Source organism: Prosopis cineraria, unplaced genomic scaffold (assembly GCF_029017545.1).
Source record: "Prosopis cineraria cultivar Desert tree isolate PC_DT_omini unplaced genomic scaffold, ASM2901754v1 PC10, whole genome shotgun sequence".
NCBI classification, from domain to species: Eukaryota; Viridiplantae; Streptophyta; class Magnoliopsida; order Fabales; family Fabaceae; genus Prosopis; species Prosopis cineraria.
The window spans coordinates 8,045,349-8,059,956 of record NW_026555341.1 but is presented as its reverse complement, the minus strand read 5'-3'; the positions used below and the strand labels follow the sequence as shown (position 1 = coordinate 8,059,956).

At 34.4% G+C, this 14,608-nt stretch overlaps 1 protein-coding gene across 5 annotated transcripts; it reads left to right on the top strand.

Moving 5' to 3' along the window:
• The first annotated feature begins 9,550 nt into the window (after window positions 1–9,550).
• Window positions 9,551–14,012, top strand: LOC129321679 (calcineurin B-like protein 7). Of its 5 annotated transcripts, XM_054967534.1 has the most exons (10): window positions 9,551–9,689; window positions 10,110–10,202; window positions 10,433–10,586; window positions 11,410–11,492; window positions 11,935–11,994; window positions 12,260–12,368; window positions 12,484–12,536; window positions 13,127–13,207; window positions 13,323–13,435; window positions 13,588–14,012. In XM_054967534.1, the coding sequence occupies exons 3-10, from the start codon at window positions 10,508–10,510 to the stop codon at window positions 13,649–13,651; spliced, it is 642 nt and encodes a 213-aa protein (XP_054823509.1). In that variant the 5' UTR covers window positions 9,551–9,689; window positions 10,110–10,202; window positions 10,433–10,507; the 3' UTR covers window positions 13,652–14,012. The 5 variants fall into 5 exon arrangements, with proteins under 5 accessions (XP_054823509.1, XP_054823507.1, XP_054823508.1 ...); XM_054967532.1 differs by having other exon boundaries at window positions 10,110–10,586; XM_054967533.1 differs by lacking the exon at window positions 10,110–10,202 and having other exon boundaries at window positions 9,584–9,689.
• The last annotated feature ends 596 nt before the right edge of the window (window positions 14,013–14,608 follow it).

The following is a 14,608-nucleotide window of genomic DNA, read 5'->3' as shown; positions in this document are numbered from 1 at the left end:
ATATTGACAAATGAGTTCTCTAGTAAAGTTAATGATGCCACCATAATCATAATTCCTTCTACTATTTCAAAACAGGGTGTTAATAGCCTCCAAGGAGTCAGTAAAAAGCTGGATCTTGTTAAATCCATGCTGCTTACAAATTCCCAAACTCAAGTTGATTGCCATTAGTTATGCCATACAGATAGTGGTAGGATTCATTCTACATTTAAAACCCAGGATCCAATGACCTTCATGGTCTCGGATCATTCAACCACGAGTTGCTTGATTAGGATATCTATTAAAGCATCGATGTCTACACAAACAAAGTCATGTTGAGGTCCGATCTAAAAGTGATTGTTGCTCTAGATTTCATTGATCACCAAGTGCTTGTATCGTCCTTTATTAGTATCTTCAATTAAGTTGAAAGAGACCAAATGAAGAATTTGTTTTACTGTATTATCTTTGCCTTTGAAAATTCTACTACATCTATTTTTCCAGAGTATCCAACATATATTACAAAAGATTTTGATTTATGGCCATCTTTTAAAGAATGTTTTCCCCCTATGTCTCCTTGTGCCTTCTCAAATCCAAGCCTGTAAATTATCAATAGGAAGAATAGACATATAATGGTTAGGAGAAACAATAGGTTTCCATACTTCTTTGGCCACGCAGCAATCTCTCAAAATGTGAAGAATATTTTCCTCACTATTACACTTGAAAGGACACTTTGCATCGTTAGAAAGACCTCTCTGGGCTCTTAGGGAATTATTGAGAAGTCTTTAGTAGATCAATTGGCAGAGGAATAATTTTACATTCTCTTAGATGGGCTATCGCCAAAGTTATTTCCACAAGGGGCCAGTAAACTGTTAGAGATATGAAGAAAGTTATAGGCCGATCTAATACTAAATCTACCATCACTAGTGTATCTCCAATAAAACAAATCGTCCTCGTCAATACAAGGAGTTTGTTTAGCACATATTTCTTTAACCACCCACAAGTGCAACAGGGCCTATAGTTCCAATGGTGATGTCATGAAAATTTTTGTCTACGTATGTTATTAGTAGTTAGTCAAGCTAAGTCCAAAGGTCCCACCAAAATTAGGTAGTCTCACCGTTCCTAATCTACTCCCCCACACCCTTATTGAAGTCCTCCCATATAATGGTCATGGCCTTCCAAATACGAGAAGAATTAGACTTCTTAGTGACTTTAAGCATCTCATTAACCCCACATCGATATTTGGCACATGAACATTTCACCCGAAGAGTATTTGGCTTTGTAAGAAGACCCTAACATAACTTTATTATAAAAGCTCTGTTATGTTTGTACAAATCCTTAATACCCAGACCTTCATTTTCTTTATCCTCCTTGACAATATCCCACACAATAAGATGCATATTTTTTCTTATCAATTTCCTAACTCTAAAGGAAGGACCGGCTAATCTTCTCAATCTCATATAGCATGTCCTTAGGTAGGAGGATAGTTTGTATAAGATAAGATGGCAAAGTCAATAATACGACTTTAATGAGAATAGTTCTACCAGTCAGGTTAAGGTAATTACGTTTCCAAGATGAGAGCTTTTTCCTTATTTTGATGGCAATATGATCATAAGTCCTTTTTATAGCTCTAGACTATAGTATAGGTACCCTCAAATACTTACCCAAATCATAAGTGAGACAAATTTCTAGCACCTAACTAAGTATAAATTCCTTATTAAAATGAACATTTCTAGAGTAGAACATTTTAGATTTGCTTAAGTTAATCTTGTGGCCAAAGATACTGCAAAAGGTAACAATAACTTGTCTGATTATTTCCATTTGACCTATAATAACCTTAACAAATAGGAAAAGATCATCGGTCAAGAATAGGTAGGAAATAGTCAGGCCTGAGTTAGAAAACTTCAACGGCTTCCATTTTTTCTCCTCACATTGGGCCCTAACTAGGTGACCAAGACATTCCATACATAGCACGAAAATATAAGGGCTTAAAGATCCCCTTGTCTAACTCTTATTGACGATGAGAATGCTTGAACTTCTTCCCCGTTCCATATGACATTTATAGATTTAGAGGACAAATACTCCATGGCAATCTTAATAAAGTCATAATGAATTCCTGGGCTATACAAAGTATTTTCAACTAAATGCCAATCCAGTTAATCGTACACTTTATCCATATCGACTTTGATAGCCACATAAGACTTCTTACTTCTTTTATTACGCGTGCTATATATGGCCTCCTGTGCAATGATCACATTGTTGCTCTCTTACCGTCTTTCCAAAAAGCTGCATTATTCACCCAGGATAGGTTTGAGTTTATTGGCACCCCTTATTTTGTCTTCAAGGGACAGGAAAGTATTGAAGTCACTAATAATTATTTAAGGACCATGACACACAGGTGCTACACTAGCCAAGGAATCCTAAAGAAGCTTCCTTTTAGATATAGAAGTATCTCCGTAGACAAAAGTGATAAAGATTGAAGAATGGCTTTATACAACAGTAATAATGCAGTAAATCATTTGAACATTAGAATAGATATAGCCAATCGAGAATTCAGAAGCACTCCAAAGAATCTAAATCCCCCCAGCAAACCAGTGGCCTCTAAACTAATCCAATCAAAGAAGCTTAATTTTTTCACTACTTTATCAGCTTTGTTCCCGCTAATATGAGTTTCCATAAGACATAAAATGTTAATTTTATTCTTTGATATAATCTCTTTAATCAAAGAAGTAAAAGAATGACAACTAGCCCCACGATAATTCCAAGATGCAACTATCATAAGAAATAATATGAGCAAAATATAAGCTTAGGAAATTCTTACTTGTGCACATGTTCATCTTACTCCAAGAGAGGTATTTCAATATCAAGTCCAACATTCATCTCGTTAGTTAATGATGACTTCTTTTTTGCCACTATATTCATAGAACAAGGGTTAGGAGGTTTAAGACTTTTGGACTGATTATTGGACATAATTTTGTCATCTCTTAGGTGAATATTCGAAGGCCCAACATTTTATGGAAGTGTTGTTGGCTTATCTAAGCTTTTGAACCTCCTTTCATTTATAATAAAGACAATTATTAAGTTTAGGCTTTCCTTATTACTTTAGCCAAATTAGTTCATGTTTCCTTAGACTACTATATGCGTACATGGCCTACTTCCTCTTTTTATGTGCTTGTTTATTGTCTTTATTAAAGGCTTCATTATGGTGAATATCTCCATTACTCACCCTATTTTGGGGTCTTTCATTCAAATTTCCTTGAGAAACTTTGACATTCTCCTTACCTTTTAATTTATACCCACTTTTCTGCTTACCAGATGCCATTCCTCTATTTTCATTTCTCTTGCCTACATGTTGGCTTGAAGACACGATCAAAGCATTTTTCCCATTGTAAGGAACTCTACCCTTATTACTACATGTAGCGATAACATGACCTACTTTGTTGTAAAGGTCTTCAGGCTCCATTACATCATTTTCCTCACCCATGTCTATAAGAACAACAAATCGTGATGAAAGGATATTTTTTCCTCTTTTCTAAAAGACTGGTCTTTTCTTGCTGTGTTATACCCATAACCTCTGCTACCTTCTCGCCTTGAGACCTATGTAAACTGTTTATGTCTTGACAGCAACTAAATACCAAACACGGCACTACTTGCTTTTTCATTCAATGATAGAACTTCCAACGACCTGACCACCATAGGTGTGTGTTTGTGTTATTCACCATGCTTATTTTCCTCTGCATATCTCCATGGATATTTTTCTCTTCTGTGTCCATATCTACCATATGCAAAGAAAATCATGCCTAGTCCTTCATAAATGACATTAAAAATTTCTCCCACAGTAACGATCTTGGGCACTAATTTCTTTTACAGATTGAGTTTGACACAAATTCTAGCAAACTAACCTCTTTTCATTTTAGAGTTCTTCTCAGCAGCATCCATGAGGCTATTTAGATCAACTTTGAGGGTTTTGTCGATCCTATAGCCAAGACTCCAAATAAAATTCCTATTATAGCATTAAAGGTGAATGTTGGGAATTTGAACTAATACAACTATTCTACCCAATGGGTTTTTGAAAGGCTCAAAATATGGAGTCTATTTTTGAACCAGAACACAGTGTTGCTTGATCACCCAATGACCTTTACATAGAACCTTTTTTTACTGGGCAATCCATCCCTATTTTCTTTAAAAGTAACCATGAAGTAGTTATTTTCCAAATCAACTAAATCAAAGTCATAGATGTCCCATGTTCTACTAAGAAGGTATTTAAGATGATACAAATGAACTTTTTTTTCTAATATTGTGATAACTAGAGAATTATTACATGGTTTACACTAATCATTATACTCCTTTTGAGTAATAGGGATCATGGGGAATATTTCCTTTAGTTTTTTGACCTCCTTAGGTGATTCTAGCAAATCTTAGTGCACTTTCTCTTTAGTAAAGGGATCATCTTCATCCTTAGTTAAGTCAGCATTTTCAACTCCATTAAATCCTAACAGCAAGTCCTTGTAAGAAATAACCTTCTCTGCTTCTTCTTTAGTTTGACTCTTTTCCTTTGTTATCATCTCGAGGGTTGCTTGCACTGGGGTTTTACCCACTTCTTCCAATGCACTTTCATTCATGGGGGTCATCCATAATAGCTTCTTCTTCTTTAATACCAGTATCCTTCTTCTTCTTATGTTTCCTGTTGTCTAAGGCTAGCACATCTAATGGCCGATTCGGTGGAGTTTTTTGATCGTGAGAATCCTCTACGAGCAAGTGAAATCAAGTAGCACAGAAACTAAGAGAGAGAAAACCTAATACCTAAGAGACCCTCTATTTGACTCTTTAATCTTCTGTCACGCCCTAAAATAGAGGGTGACCGGCACGGGTATGAGTCACTTACACATTCCCGTAAGCCTTAAAATAAACCTTGATTTCATTTTACAAAAGAAAGGAACAAAATTTAATCAAATCCTATGAGAATTAAAATAACTTATTGGATTCAATATCATAAAAAAAAGTGTCGATATTTTTGTAGAAATTTCGGCAGAACCTCCCCTGTAACTAGGATCTCCCGAAAATTCTACAACAAAATTCTGACAGATAACAGTATAAATCAGGAGCGTAGCTCCTTCCAGCCAACAACTCATATACAGATTAAAAATAAAGTTTATCAACAACCTATGTGGAGCATCTATTCTTTCTCTCAAATCAAAAGGACATACAAATTATATATTTACATAAAGACAATAATACCAATCAAAATATCCACCCACTGTAGCTAGTTGCCCTTTTTGAGGTCGCTGGTAGAATCGGCGTCAGCTAACCAATCTGAAGCCAAATAATTTTTCCAGTGAATAGCATTCCCATGATAAAATTCTTAAAATTTAAATTGACAGTCTCTAATAATGGTGTCAAATAATTGAAAGTAATTCCACCAAAATTATAAGCATATAAGTTATAATCATATTTGAAAAATAAGAATAAGTAGAGAACAATTTATGTTCTCATGCTTAAAGAAACCATTTGCTCTCATATAACTCGAAGTAATACAAATTACTAGTCAACACCGAATAAATTTCGAAAACATATATTAATCAACATTTAAAATTTTGAGAACTCAACAGAACAGGTTACAAACGTGAACACTCAGTCCACGAGGGTAAATAACCAAACGCGGCTTATGCCACGAAAACAAACGTGGACACACCAGTCCACGAGGGTAAATAACCAAACGCAGCCGGAGCTACGAATCAAACGTGGACACACAGCCCACGAGGGTAAGTAACCAAACGTGGCTCAGGCCACGAAATCAAACGCGGGTACGAAGCCCACGAATACCAAACGTGAGAATAAAACTCACGAACAAACTAGCTAGTGTTTAACCACAGCGCGCTACGGGCTAACGGAACTGCCGCTAGCAACAGTGTTCTGTGTGAAGTTCTCTTAGAAATCCCGTTTCAACATGCGAGAGAAATGATTATTTTGAATTTAAATTGTCATTTCCAAAATCAAATTCGCATGAATTGTGCCAAATCTCAACGTTTGTCAAAATCATAAATTTGTAATAATCGAGTATCCAATAAATTTCAAAGTTTAACAACCATACAAGATTACTTCCATCAAACTTGGAAATATCTTTGTAAGAATCAATGAATGTATATATCATAACTCGTTTATCTTTCACTGATATCTTATAATTTTCATAATTAATATAGTTCATAAGAAAAATAATTCAGGAAGAGGCTATTAAAATAAAGATAAAATATTAAATGGAATGCTATTCACTTACTCGTCGGAGCTTCAAAATTTTTAAAGATATCCTTTCTTTCAATTTTGGTCAGGTTCCCTTTCTTCAGCGCACCCTATTAGAATATAAATAAATAAATATATAAATAAAAAATGAAATTTTTAACATAATTCCAAATCAATCACCATCATAATTAGAGTTGATCCAAGTGTTATCGTTAACATCACTAGTCCCCCCCTCAATTTCGTTTTAGTTAAACCATCCATTCATGATTCCATAGCTTGTATACTTATATACTTCTCCCACCAAACTTTATCCTTCATACTTGCAACCTTCCCCATATATATACATTTATTTTTATAGGTTTTGCACCAATTACTTTAGGTGCATAAATTCTACTTAATTAAATTAATTATCCAAATCACTCTCCTCCTCCCTTACCTTAATAGTTTCTTTAATCATATTCAATTTAACTCAAATCCATTTAGCCCATAAAATTATGACCCAGACCACACACACATAATTAGCAAGTCTTTGAACAAACTTCCAACTTAAATTTGAATCTTCTCCCTCCTATAACAGCACGGCATAATAGTAACAAGAAGCATGCAAAATATATATACTCCTCTCTCTCTCTCTCTCTTTTTTTTTTCAGCCACGTATAGCCATAAACAGTCACAGAGAAGCCAAATTCTTTTCTGTTACCAGTTCACATATATACTGAGTAAAAGAAGCCTAAACGTGAAGCCTTCTCACCTTGACTCACCACAACAGAAAACCAGGATGAAGAAATTGAAACAGTCGGCTGAACAGGGGAGATATAATCCAAACACTGTCACGATTCACAGCAACGAAAGGAGCTTGACTCCACAGCACCGATACAAGCTTACAATAATAGCTCTACTCTGTTTTGATGCTTTGTGATTTTTCAGCTCAAAACACACGGACTGCACAGCATACGGAAAAATGCAGAAACAGGGAACACGTAACGGTAAAACAGAGCATAAAGCTCACAGTTGAGCTGGGAAAGAAAAGAATCATGAATCCAGCTCCAACGACTAAGTCTCACAGTGGCAGCAACCCAACTGACGATAGAAACCGAGCAGCGACCGAACTCAATGAAGACAGCCAGAAACAGACAGAGAATGATAATAAGGACAGGGAACACAGAGAAAAAAAACAAACCAGAGAAACTTTAGCTTCGACTGCACCGGCCACCACCGTGAACAACAAGGAAGATGAGTCGGTGATCTCTAAAACAAGAAAAGATCAGAGGTATAGGAAGGTTAAGTCGGTCATATTCTCAGACTCTCATTCTCTCTCTGTTTTTCTAGAATCGCCGAGGAAGAGAAGGAAGCTTTTATCATTTTTAGAAAAGGGCAATTTCGTAATTTTAAAGAAGTTAAAAAAAATAAAATTCCCTTTTTGTTGCATCAGGGATTCGAACTGGAAACCTTCAGTTACTTGGCATACATTCTTCCATTCTACCAATACTCCTTATTGTTATAATTATCCCTAACATAACTAAAATATATTCATATAATTAATTCAATAAGTATATATATATATAGATTGTTTAAGGCTATTACATCTTCACTCCATGCATGTGTGAATTTAATTAGTTTGTGTGGTCATATTAAGATTTATTGTTCTTTTTTGTTATGCGTTTAAACTGTTAAATGATGTGGTTGTACATCTGGGTTTAAAATAGAAATGTTCAAGTGGCTACTATTAATTTCACTGGATTTGTTGTTTACTTTTTCTAATATTTTATGGTAAATTTTATATGATTATAAGTATTTTTGTTATTAGGTTAAAATAAATTATTGCATCTCATAGAGGAAAAAATGGGAGAAAAACAAAGTAAGGCATTGGATTACCGACACTAGTCTCCAATCTTATAGATCAAATCTGATCCTACTCAACTTCAGGTTAGATCAGAACCATACCAAACCATAAGTTACCTAACTTAGTTATTTTCATAAAAAAGACCAGGCTTCATATTACATTAAAATTCCGTCCTATTTGTCCTTAGTGTAGCCCTAGTCATTTACTAACTCCTAAGGGCCATTTTAAAAAAAAAATAAAAAAAGGCTTGGTCTAAAGCAGGGAAATAAGCGGGCTTGACTCTTTTAGGCTCAACCCATATGAGCTTAAGCTCATAAGTCCAGTTACTTTAAAATCAATTATTTTTTGAAATCTTGCCCATATTAAAAAAGACTTAGAACTAGGCCCATAAGTCCATTTTTATTATTTTTATTTTTTAAAAATTTAAATTATTAAATTTTTCAATTATAATATTTTATATTTTTTAAAATGCAAATTATAATGTTCAATCATTAAAAATAAATAATATAAAATTTTAAAATATAAATATATATTCTGAAATTTAAATTCAATTTAAGAATTAAAAATATTTTATATTTTTAGGAATAAAATAAAAACAGCCCCCAGCTTATTTTTCATGGCCAGATTTCAAAGCTTGGTTTCATTAAAAAAATTATCATTTTTCTTGAACTTTTATGAAAAAAGATTTGAATAAGTGACCTGTCAAGTTTGGTTCTTATTTCTCGTTCATGAAACACAATGTCTTTGGCCTTTTTAAAGGAGAAGAGAATACAAAACAAACTAGGTATGATGATGAGGCATTCTTAATAAACTGACACTCAAGTTATTGATTAACAGTACATGGAACAAAAATAACTACACCTTACCCTTCTCGCAGCAAGCACTTGAAATTGTCAAGTATCATTATTCACTGTTGACCAACCAAATTGCATTAAACCATTTATTTTGTTGAAACTTGAAAGAGACACGCAATATAAATTAATTCAAAAGGCTGAAAAAAGTGTCATCATCCTATTATTTACTTTGAAAAAAAAAAAAAAGACAGCATGCAAATTCCAAGTATACCCTGACGGCGTTGAAAAGTTTTTTTTTAGCAATGGATCATGAACGGTGAGGTTAGACGTGGCTGTGATTCCTCCCAAGTTCCAACTACTCGTCCGGGGCTATAGTATTGATGCAAGTCAACAGTCGATTAAGCATTACTCTCTTTCTTTCAAAAAAATATAAACTATTTTTAATTAAATTTTATCTCTTAATAAAGTAATTATATATCTTTAAACCAACACCATTTTTTCATAGTTAATTTTATTTAATAAGGTGTTTCACTTTAAAATAAATATAACATGATTTATTTATTATAGGCATTTTAAAAAAATATATTAATTTTATCTCAAAACATTAAATATTCCTCATATTTTTTAATATTCAATTTTTAAAAAAATATCTTATATTTTTAAGGGGAGACTGTTTTTCCGTAAAACTAGGGGAGTGAGCTACGTCGTTGAACATGACAAGCAAAAGCTAAAAGCCAAAACAGAGGCAGACTTGTCACTACACGGGTCTCAATTCTGCAGATGAAACTGTCCTCCTCCTATAGTTGAACACTTGAAAGAATGCCGACTTCTTTATGGTCTCTGTAAGTCGTTTATAGTTATATCAACTATGCGTTGACTTTTCTCGTTCCTTCTTTAGCGTTCCTAAATGGTAATACTTGAACAACTGGATTGTCTCTGGTATCAACTGTCTTATTTTCACTCATACGATATTATTATTGTTACAAGGTTCTGATGTTTTGGCTTATATTCTGACCCCGTGAATCTTGTTAACTATTGTATACTTGCTGAGTTGACCTGGAATTGTATCTATCCTCCAGGAGAGTGGTTATTTGAATTGAATAGCTATCTTTTGAGATTTTTTTTTTATCTTTACCCTGTTTTTTCCTCTTGCTCATGAAATTTTCTAGCTGATCATGTGAGATAGGTTTATTAGTTTTGAGGTAGTGCATCAGTGAGGGGCTCAGAGGTATTAATTAATGACACGGTTCAAATGAAATCAGGAACATGATGTTATCAAGATTTTTCATGGATCTCTCAACTTACCTCCGGGTTGACTCCCTGGCCGCATGTTTGACAGAGGAATGGAAAGGAGTGTAATACTGAGGAAATATTTTCTTGTGTTTTGATTTCTTTTTGAAATTCCTTCCAAGAGCAAATAATCATAAATGCCTGTTTGACCAAAGGTCATTCAGGAAGATTATATCAGGCTCACCTGTGTGTGAAAATGTTCCACTTAATCATCTTCACTACAGTCTGGTGCATAAAAAATTTAAGTGGCATTGCTCTTAAACTGGTGCATGCATATTTCCCTGGTGTGTTGCAGGATCGTTCATTAGCAGCTTTGTGTTAGACTGAATTTACTTCACGTGGTGTTTGCGCTGACTTTTTGTTCATTTCCATGAGCTGTTTTTGCTTGAAGAAGATTAAAAAAAGGGCAGAGCACGAACAGTACATGGTTCTTTCTTCACAGACATGGTGTGAGTACAAATACTGTTTACCCAATCATTGTCTTGCAGTTCATTTGACATACAACCTTGTTCATGAAAATTTCATATTCTCTTCGGTCCAAAATAATAAATATAGGAGCTAGTTGAGGAGCTTGCTTTAATATATTAGACCTCAATCTATTTTGTCCCTCAAATTTATTGTTTTTCTCCAAATTATCCTATTGATTGCACATATTGAAGGAGGGCTTCCATCAATAAGTTGGTTTGCGATGCAAATGATTAAAGGGGTATTTTTGAGAAATCAACACATCTTTTTTTTTTTTTTTACAAATACCTAACCTAACTAATTTTCTTAACCGCTGTAAATTAGTTATGTAGCTCCTGCATTTAGAATTGGAGGGAATATAATGTACTTGTCTGTGACTTTTGTTAGTGGTCTTTTGTTTATTGTTTTCTTGGCCTGGTTGCTATCATTGGTTTATAAAAGTGTCATTTTACACCACTGTCCTGCGCCACATTTGTCACTCAATAGCCAATGTTATTCACTTATTCTACTGACTTCCTAGCCACAGTCTTTTCATTCTACTTTGGTGCTTGTTGTTACTTAACGTGTTGTCCCCATCTCAATCCCTCTAATATGTTTATGCAATTTGTCAACTTTTCTTATATTAGCAAAACGACAGTACATGCCATGTTGCTAGAAGACAATGACGTTATATATGGTCGCCGTGTTGTATGCAATTATTGTTGCCTGATGTTTTATATGATTGCAAGCCAGCTTTCGGGCTAAACCGTTGAGATTTATTCTAATTTCCATGTCTGTATCCCTGAAATGGTCCTTACCATTTGACAGTCAGTGTGAATGAAGTGGAGGCCTTGGTTGACTTGTTTAAGAAACTAAGCAGTTCAATTGTCGATGATGGCCTTATTCACAAGGTATTCCCATTTAAGAAACTAGAAACTACTTCAACAGGTTTTTAACCAAGCATGTGATGAAACCAAGAAACAGATTCTGGAATATGCAAATGCTAAGGCAGTGTTTGGTACACAAAAATATTCTTTAAGAAAGAAATGAGAAATATACCTAGAAAGAAAATGAGAGAGGTGAATTTCCCATATTCTTTGTAGAAAACATTCTTCCACCTCCCAAATATTGCATAACTCTTTCTTGATCCTAATAATCCCTTGGCATGGGCAGCGTTATATTATCACAACACTGTGCATACTTACTATAACCAAGTTAAAGGATTTATCATTCATTAAGAATGACTTGACATGTTGGCATCTTTCACCACACCATTAGCTAAGCTATTCGTTATGCTGATTGCGTTTGGGTTTTATATGATGAATGCTAAGTTCTTCAAATTTCTGTCTCTAGGAGGAGTTCCGACTCGCACTTTTCCAAAACAGCAGGAAAGAGAATCTATTTGCAGACAGGGTGTGTACTGCACTAAATTGTTTTTCCCCCCTAATCTTAAGTGGATTATGAATGCTTAAGATGCCCCGGAGTGTGAGGCTCTGAATCTGAACCGTGGGATTATGAATGATTTTGACATCACAGTTGAGAGGCTTAGACTGCACCAGGAGTTATTGAAAAAGAACATGTTAATGGATTTTCCTTTCTCTTTGTTTTAGACGAAGATTTATTTTTTAAATATGCCTAGTGACAACAATGAATTAGCTTCTTAAAATACCTGAACCAGGTGTTTGATCTGTTTGATATTAATCGTAATGGAGCAATTGACTTTGAAGAATTTGTGCGGTCACTGAGCATCTTTCATCCAAATGCTCCAACAGAGTTGAAGATTGCATGTATGATATAATCACTATTCAGCAGAAAAATCAATTGTCCATTCAATTATCTCATTCCTACTTTCGTATGAGGTTATAATTTTAAGCCACTAATTACACCATCAATTTCTTACAGTTGCATTTAAGTTGTTTGATCTTCGGAAGACTGGATACATTGAGCGTGATGAGGTGAGTACCACTCAAGCTTCAAGTTGTACTTCATATTCTTCAGAATATAGTAGGGCATACTGCTTGACAGTAACAATTGCATTTGTGTGAATGCTTCTACAAGGAGCAAAGCTTCTCATCAATATGCTGATCTGTTTAGACATTCCTTTAAGCCAACTTCGCAAATTGTTCTCGTGACAGCCATCAAGGCAAACTGGATCTCAAGTATAAACATGTTCCATCTTGCATCGAGAAGAAAGTGGTTCCAGTATTAAAATCCCAATTATAATGCACCAAGTTTGTGGATTCTTGTTCTTTAATTGACAAGAAGATTGAATTATTATAAGAAGTTCCAAAGAGGCCGGGTCATCAGTCCAACTGTACAAAACTTTGAGGGGATAAAAAAATTCTGAGGATGTTGCACTTGTTGTTTATGTTTCGTATTAGTTGCTGCTTAATGTAACATTCATGCTTAGTTTAACTTCTACTTAATTTTGTCTTTCCCCTTCATTTACACAATACTTTAATTATTAAACATCAATGATCTATTAAACGTCAATGATCTGATTCAATTCTCTATCCTCTTTATGAATATAACATAACACCGAAAGTTGAAGGAGATGGTCCTGGCTATTCTGGCTGAATCAGATCTAACAGTTTCAGATGATATCGCAGAAGCAATTGTGGATAAGGTGCTCTAACCATGTTACAAATACAAAACAAAATTTAATTTTTTTTCTGTTCATTTCCCCATTTACATGGATTTTAACGATGTATCAATTGTTTTGATTTAATAATTTACTTCAGACCTTAAAGGAAGCAGACTCGAAAGGAGATGGAAAGATCGATGAAGAGGAGTGGAGAGAACTTGTAGCAAAGTATCCATCTCTTCTGAAGATGATGACTGTTCAATGTCTAAGGTTAAGTTTTGTCTTAATTATTGATTCTTATATCATAGTTTAGGCCATGTCACCTTGTAAAGTCAACCCTTTTCTTTGACTTCCCTGGCCATATCAGTTGGCATTTCAATGTTCATATTATCAGACTTATGAGAGGTTGTTCTTCTTGGCAGGGATGTAACCATGTCCTTCACCAACTTTATTCTTAACACCCAGCTGGAAGAAGACGACTGCTAATAAAAGGCAATGAACGTGCCTGGTGGATTGCTGATAGAGAATTAATATGTTTAAATTTGAAACCAAAACTAACTTGAACTGAAATTTAGATCCTTTGCAATTATAGAAATAACACCATAGAATATATAGTTATAATACTAAACAAAAATAACACCGTGGGATTAAATTGTGCTACCAATATGAAAACCTTGTTGATAAGTGATTTGTTCCCTAATAAGCGCTCAGACTCAACTCACCTAAACTTTTTTTCAAGAAAAAGAGATAATATATAGTTATAATTTTTTTTCCCTCCCTACGAATGTACAGCTGCATACTCTTCAAAAGTTCTAAATTATTGGTTTTCAACCTGTCATATCAATAAGTGATTGCTTGATCTCTACCTGCTTTGCCGTTTCATTATTCAATCATATCAAAACTTGCATAAATAATATGAAAGGTTCAAGAATTTTCAAGATGTGACTTGGGAAACTAATTAACCAAAGTATCTCTTCCGTAAATATACATTTTACAATAACATGTAGATATTTACCAATTTGGTCGACTTGGTGATTCTTGGGAGTTGGGACCGTTTATTTCTATATATAAATGTGGCCTTATTATATTCATAGTAATTTTTAAATGGAGTATAGGGCTAGTAAGTAGAAGGAGGGTCTAAACTTTTTATCTCTGTCAAAAGGAGCGCAAAGAGAGTACAATTACTGAAAGATTAGCTGGTTAAAAAGGATATTGGAATCAGATTCCACACTGAAATTGAACATAAGACTGACCGGTACATGAGAATTCTAAAAATTTTAGTCACCGCGCATTTCCACTTTGAACAAATTCCAGACTAGTGGAAGCAAAGCATGGGATTCCACAGTCCCCTACCCTTCTTTCAGTTCCAATTTGCTTCTTATGACTTTTTTTACTACATAGGACAAGTCAAACACTTGAAACCGATGAGATTGAACTGCAACC